This window comes from Microtus oregoni, unplaced genomic scaffold (assembly GCF_018167655.1).
Source record: "Microtus oregoni isolate MIOR12 unplaced genomic scaffold, Mior012 000005F_ref0000423, whole genome shotgun sequence".
Lineage (NCBI taxonomy): Eukaryota > Metazoa > Chordata > Mammalia > Rodentia > Cricetidae > Microtus > Microtus oregoni.
In genome coordinates, this window is record NW_024543064.1 from 9,562,371 (window position 1) to 9,569,130 (window position 6,760).

General features: G+C 47.9%; 1 protein-coding gene across 1 annotated transcript; it reads left to right on the top strand.

Moving 5' to 3' along the window:
- The first annotated feature begins 395 nt into the window (after positions 1 to 395).
- LOC121448454 (PRAME family member 12-like) lies at positions 396 to 3,060 on the top strand. The gene is made up of 3 exons (XM_041652493.1): positions 396 to 688; positions 1,632 to 2,207; positions 2,538 to 3,060. The coding sequence occupies exons 1-3, from the start codon at positions 396 to 398 to the stop codon at positions 3,058 to 3,060; spliced, it is 1,392 nt and encodes a 463-aa protein (XP_041508427.1).
- Positions 3,061 to 6,760: the final 3,700 nt, after the last annotated feature.

Genomic DNA, 6,760 nt, shown 5'->3' on the forward strand with positions numbered 1-6,760 from the left:
GATGACAGAAATCTTACCTAAAAAGCAGAGTAAGCTCTCAGGCTCTTAGGACCATACTGAAGGTGAGAGGACACGGTGCAAGGGGATCCTGCTTGGGAACGGATGGGTAAGGGGAATCATTGCCAGAGCAGCAGCTGTGGGCCTGACTTGGTTTCTGAGTTGAAGGGCGGGCTTCTTTTTCTTTTCCTTTCTTTTTTCTTTTTGTCGGAGGGAGGGGGTTTCGAGACAGGGCTTCTCTGTGTGCCTATCCTGGAACTTGGTCCTCGAACTCAGAGATCTGCCTGCCTTTGCCTCCCAAGGGTGCGCCACCACCACCTGGCTGAGAAGGGCTTCTTAATCCTGGATGTCTTTTCTTGGACATTGCCTTAGCATCATCTCCCTGCAGATCCATCAAGATGAGCTTCCAGGCCACACCCACACTCCTGCATCTGGCAGTGCGGAGCCTGCTGAGGGACGAGGCCTTGGCCGTCTCTGGTCTGCAGGACCTGCCCGTGGAGCTCTTCCCACCGCTCTTCAAGGAGGCCTTCACCCACAAACGGTTTGTGGTCCTGAAGGCGATGGTGCAGGTCTGGCCTTTCCCTTGTCTCCCACTGGGAGGTCTGATGAAGATGAAGGCATCCTACCTGGAGACCTTACAAATCATACTGGATGGGATTAACATACTGCTTGACCAGAAGGTTCACCCCAGGTACTCTAGGAGGGAGGCTTGGGAGTTTAGGGTAGGGAGAGCTAGAGTCAAGGAGAATAGGGAACAGAGGGAAGCTTAGAGGCTTCTGGTGGCTTTGGGAGGATTTCAGAAGCCATTGGATCATTGCTGAGCCGTCTAGGACTTTAGTGTTCAGGACTGTTTAGGACAGATATAGTTATTGTGATTTCTTTTATCATTTTTTTAAAGATTTTATTTATTATGTATACAACATTCTGCCTCCATGTATGCCTGCAGGCCAGAAAAGGGTACCAGATCTCATTACAAATGGTTGTGAGCCACCATGTGGTTTCTGGGAATTGAACTCAGGTCCTATGGAATAATAGTCAATGCTCTTAACCACTGAGCCATCTCTCCAGCCCTCTTTTATCATTCTTAAAAAATAAAACCTGGGGATAAATATTAAGGATATAAACTTGAGAGAATCACAAGTGTCTACTTCCCAGCTCAAAAAGGCCTCGCGACCCCTTGGCCCCACCGCTTTCTCCTCCGAGGGCCTCTTTCTCTTCTCGAGCCCGCCAAGGAACTCCATGATCCATTCTGGCCAGCTGAATGTGAATCCTGCCTCTTGAACCAATGCCTGACTCCCTTGGATATCAGAGCACAACCCAGAAAAAGTTCCCATGACACATAGCTGTGCCTACCCCTGCCTCTTTCCATAGGCGTTAGAAGTGGGACCAGGCCAGATTAGAGAGGAAGGGTTAGAGATCATCAAGATGAATAGAAGGATCAGAGAGGGAGGGAAGTGATGTTGGGAGTAAGAATCAAAATTGGTTCAGGCCTGGTTTCATAGTGCAAGCCTATAGTTTCAGCCCTCGGCCTCAGGCTACAATTTGGCCGAGACCCTATTTTAAAAAATGGAAAAGAAGTATGATGGGGAAAAGGTGGGTTCTTGTCTTAATTCTTAGACTTATTTCCTCAACAGTAGCCACAAACTGAGAGTTCTGGATTTGCGTGCTATGCACAAGGACTTCTGGAACGTGTGGGCCGGGGATGAGACAGCTGCCGGCTCTCTGGAAGTCAAGCGTAAGAAGAAAACACAAGACAGAGGTGCAAGGGTAATGGCCAAGCAGTCGTTGAAGGTGTTTATAGACATGTGCCTCAAGCCAAGAGCCCTGGATGCGTGCATGTCCTACCTCCTGCTGTGGGTGGAAGGGAGGACAGGCTTGCTGGGCTGTAAGAAGCTGAAGATCTCCACGATCGCTCTCCGGAACATCGTGAAGGTTCTGGAAATGCTGGACCTGGACTATATGGAGGAAGTGGAAGTGTGCTGCACCTGGAAACTGTCCACCCTGGCCAGCTTTGCTCCCTACATGGGCCAGATGCGCAATCTCCGCAAGTTCCTTCTCTCTCATGTCTGCATCCCTGTCCCCATTTCCCTCGAGGAGAAGGGGAAGTTGATCGACCAGTTTACCTCGCAGTTTCACAACCTGGAGTACCTCCGTGAGCTCTCGTTGGACTCGATCTCCTTCCTTGAAGGTCAGCTGGACCGGTTGCTCAGGTGAGGGAAGATGGAGAGCTTTCCCTCAAGACTGCAGCAAAGCCTTTTCTCTCGGAACAACTTAGTGATAAAGCTAGAGTTGGGGTGTCCTGCTTTAACAGTGGGGGAAGGAGCTGCAGGGCAGTGGGTGGAGCTAGACACAGAGTGATGGTGCCAGACCCTGAGTTAGAATGGGTAATTTGAGTGAGCATACTCTGAGGGGCAGCCTACTGGGTATTGGCATTTATATAGTAGCCGGAATGACTTTAAAACAAACATCCATCCTACCCCAGGAGTCCCTAACCTAACCACAGCTACTTATAGAAAACTAACCACTTGATCTCTCCCTAGGTGCCTGAAGGTCCCCTTGGAGACTCTGTCTATCACTGACTGCCAGCTTTCGGAATCAGATTTGAAGTCCCTGACCCAGTGTCCAGGCATCCGTCAGCTCAAACATCTGGATCTAAGTGGTGTCATACTGACCAACATAAATCCCAAGCCCCTCCGAGTCCTGCTAGAGACAGTCGCAGCTACCCTGAAGACCCTGGACCTGGAGAACTGTAGAATTATGGACTCCCAGCTCAGTGCCCTCCTGCCTGCCCTGAGCAGCTGCTCCCAGCTCACCACGTTCAACTACTTAAGGAATCCCATCTCTGTGGCTGTTCTGGAACGCCTGCTCTGCCACACTGCCAGGCTGAGCCGCTTAACCTTGGAGATGTATTCTACCCCGTGGGAGATTTATGGTGCCCAGGGTGCTTTCCACCACAAGAGGCTAGAACAGCTTCGTGAGGAGCTGAGCAGTACAATGGAGCCCCTGAAACACACCAGGACAGTGTGGTTCAGCATCATTCCCTGTCCACCTCGTGGTTACTAAGCCATGTGAGTCAGAACCCAAGCTGTACCAGGCATCTGGTCCTATCCAGTTGGGTACCAAATGATTCCTTCTAACTCTTAGAAGCAGGTTCCTTATAGTATAGGTGAATCCCGAAGAGAACACAGAACCTGTGGTCTCAGTTGGTGTTAGGGGCGGGGGTGGGGAAGGGATGGGTCTAGCAGCAAAGGCTACCTCAGAGAGAAATGTTGACCTGAGAATTGATGGGACCTTTAGGACACACACATTCAGAATAAGAGGTGACGTTTCTAGAATCCAGATGAAGAAACACTTGAGGGTGTTGTTGACTATGATGTGGACTGAGTAAAGAAATGGCCAGTGTGTTCTTCTCTCCTTGATGTTACAGGGTGAGTGGAATACACTGTGATTGTGGTAGCTTTGCGGGCCCCAGTAGCCACCGGCAGCAACCACAAAGTAGCAAGGGATAGGCTTAAACTTTAAATAGGCAACAACCATACACATGCTTGAAAATCAGTAAAGCAAGGCCGGATGTTGGTGTCACACGCCTTTAATCCTAGCATTCAGGAGGCAGAGGCAGGAAGAGCTGAGCTTGAGCTTACCCTGGTCTACAGAGTGAGTTCTAGGACAGCCAGGGCAGATAAACAGTAAAGCAGACAGAGTAGTTAAGAAACATCTCTGTTAGTCTAAAGGTACCTAGGTCACAGTTGACCACCACCACCAGATCTGGTCTTCATCTGACCTGTGTTGGGTCTACAGCTGTTACAACCTCTTGACTAGTCCTAGTGCACTGTGGGTGGGTGGTTATTAGTAATACTACTAGGGGATTAAACGTAGCCAAACGCTCTATCGCTGTGAATCTTTAAAGCATTGCACTGCTGGGGTATATGTTGGATTTAGGGGAATTTTCGTTGTTTAAAATAAATGTGTGTTAAAGAAATTGGTTTTCTGTTTTTTTTTCTTCAGAGACAGTCTACATAGCCCATGCTGCCCTGAAACTCACTGTATACCAGGCTGACCTCAAAGTCTCAGAGATCTGCCTGCCTCTGCCTCTTGGAGCTGGGATAGCAAGAAGTCTTGGTATCTGTGGTTCATACTAGACTTGAACTCATGGTATTCCTCCTGCCTTAGCTCCCACTACCATCACCACTAGTGTGGGTTATGAGAGTGTACACCCACCATACCTGGCCGGGAACGTTGTTTCATTAACTCGCATTTTCAACTCCTCTCTTGGGTATTGGTGCCCATTCTTTTCATGGCACATGTGTCACATGTGCCATGAATCTCCTCTCCAGAGTCGTTGGATTGGGAATAACAGGATTGCAGCCTGAGATGTATGTACGTGAGTGTATCCAAGGGGTGGAGGGGATGTGTTTAAAGGAAACAGAAATGCAAGTTACCCGTTGAGGGGGGAGGCTCACTGGTCCCAGGGGCCTGTGGCAGGAGCTGCAGTCAGGCACACAAACCTCCTGAAGGGGGCTTATTTGGGACAGAGTGGCTCTGAAGAATTCTCGCAGGCACAGGGCTCTGTCCTTATCTCCTGGCTCCATTTTGGTAGGGCTGGACATGACTGAATCCATGTGAATACGGGTAACTTCCACTAGGACACACTAACCCTCCCCAATGTGGAGCTGAGTGCTAGCTAGAGCTAGATCTCCCCAAACCATGCCTTCCCTCCTTCTGGGTTGCAACCCTTCTTGGCCTAAACTAGTTATGGCTGGTAAAGACAACTAGATTCCCTTGGAATCAGATACTAAGATCACACAAAGTCTTCCATACCTGTGTGATCTTAGTATCTGTTACAATATTGTATTTTTGGGGGGACTCGATCATATCAATGAAAAATCTTTCTACTTCCCAAACCAAAGATATCTTGAACTTGTGACATCCTTTGATCTCTGCCTCCCAAGTGCTGGGATTACAGGCATGTGCCACCACATGGTGATTGCGAGGGACTGAGCCTAAACCTAGGTATTCATGCTCGCCAATGAGCTGCATCTCCAGCCATAGAGCATGCAGTTCCCACAGTGGCCAGAAGAGGGCATCAGATTCCCCTGGAACTGGAGTTACAAACAGGAAAGGCCACTTGGGTTCTGGGAACTGAATCTTGGTCCCCAGCAAGAGCACCAAATGCTCCTAACCACTGAACCATCTCTCCAGTCCCCTGGAGCTGGTTTAGAGATGACACAGGGTATAAGGATGAATAAAACCAAGGTGCCTGTGGTCAATTGATTGATTGTGCCTTTAAATAAAGGGTTTCTACTGAGTTCCCCAGCTGAGGCCTGATGGTTAGGGGCAGGGGACCTGAAGTATGAGCTTTAGTTTCAACATCAGATGAGGATATGCGCCACATCTAGACAATGAGGCCCGCCTAGGAGCCAATGTACTGATGCATGGTTAGGGCTTAGTAAACATTCAGTTTGCCCTGTTTCTGATAAAACAAGAGGAAGACAGAGACATGAGAACAGAATGGGACTGAGCTTTGACCCCTGGCCACTGTTAAATCACTGCTCACCACCAAAGCAAAACAGATTCCACTTTTGTGAGCTTAAGAAAGATTTACAAACTATGGGGTTTGAGCGCCACCTTCTGGTAGGTCAAACCAAGTGGCACATGGTAACATTACAAGGACTATAGAGTATTTTAAAAAACGTTAAATGGTCATATGGTGAACTACACCTTTAATCTCAGCGCTCAGGAGGCAGAAGCAGGCTGATTTCTATGAGTTCCAGGCCAGACTGGTCTACACAGTAAATTCCAGACAAGCCAGGGCTATAGCAACACCTTCACTCTGTGTGTCTCAAATTATATATATATTATACACACTATACTATATTATTAATATACAATTATATGTGTGTGTGTATTATGTGAGTGCTATTGGTGGATAATTTGAATAATTCTGTGTGATTTACATAGGAATACTCTTAAAACGTTTGTTTTCAGACAGGATCTCATTTTGTAGCCCTGGCTGGTCTAGGACTCGCCATGCAGACCAGGCTGCCCTTGCCTCTGCCTCCTAAGCACTGTGGTTAAAGGGTGCCCCCAGTGCATTGTTTAAAATTATAAAGGGAGTTTGCTGCTTTTAAATAACAAGTGTAGCCACTTAAAGTTAAAAAGGAAGTTTAGTTCTCTTAAATAATGCAACGTATATGAAAATATGTTAAACTTTGTTTTCTTTCTAAAAAACAAGTGAAACTTTTTAAAAGGTAGATTTTAAATACCAACGCACAAGCATTTTTTCCGTCTTATGCAGTCTGGGAGTGTTGCTCGCAGAAAACTGAACCCAGAGGTTATGGAGAAAGTTCTAGGCAAGCCTGAGTGAGACCCTGCCTCACACAAACAATAAACAAAAAAGCATTTAGAGGTAGAGGCGGGAGGGTCAGTGCAAGTGAGTTTGGTCAAGCCTGGGCTGCATGAGACGGCCACAAACAAACACAGCTTTCAGCGGGACCACTGCGATGGCACAGTGCGTAACGAGACTCGCTCGGTGCAAGCTTGTGGACCGGGGTTCAATCTCCATAACCCATGGGAGGGCAGCAGAGAACTGACTCCACATAGCTGTCCTTGACCACACGTGTGCCATGACACACTTGCTGGACACACATGCACACCCCCCCCCCACAGAGTAATAAATAAATTCACACTTAAAGAAACACCTTCAGTGCTTTAGAGATTTATCCTTGCTTCCCCTAATCCAAGACAACTCATTTCCATGAAGCTT

Excerpts from the sequence above, each read along its gene's own strand:
- LOC121448454 (XM_041652493.1), top strand. The coding sequence starts at position 396 with ATGAGCTTCCAGGCCACACCCACACTCCTGCATCTGGCAGTGCGGAGC. Across the intron at positions 689-1,631 it reads GACCAGAAGGTTCACCCCAG|TAGCCACAAACTGAGAGTTC; the intron begins GTACTCTAGGAG and ends TTTCCTCAACAG. Across the intron at positions 2,208-2,537 it reads CAGCTGGACCGGTTGCTCAG|GTGCCTGAAGGTCCCCTTGG; the intron begins GTGAGGGAAGAT and ends ATCTCTCCCTAG.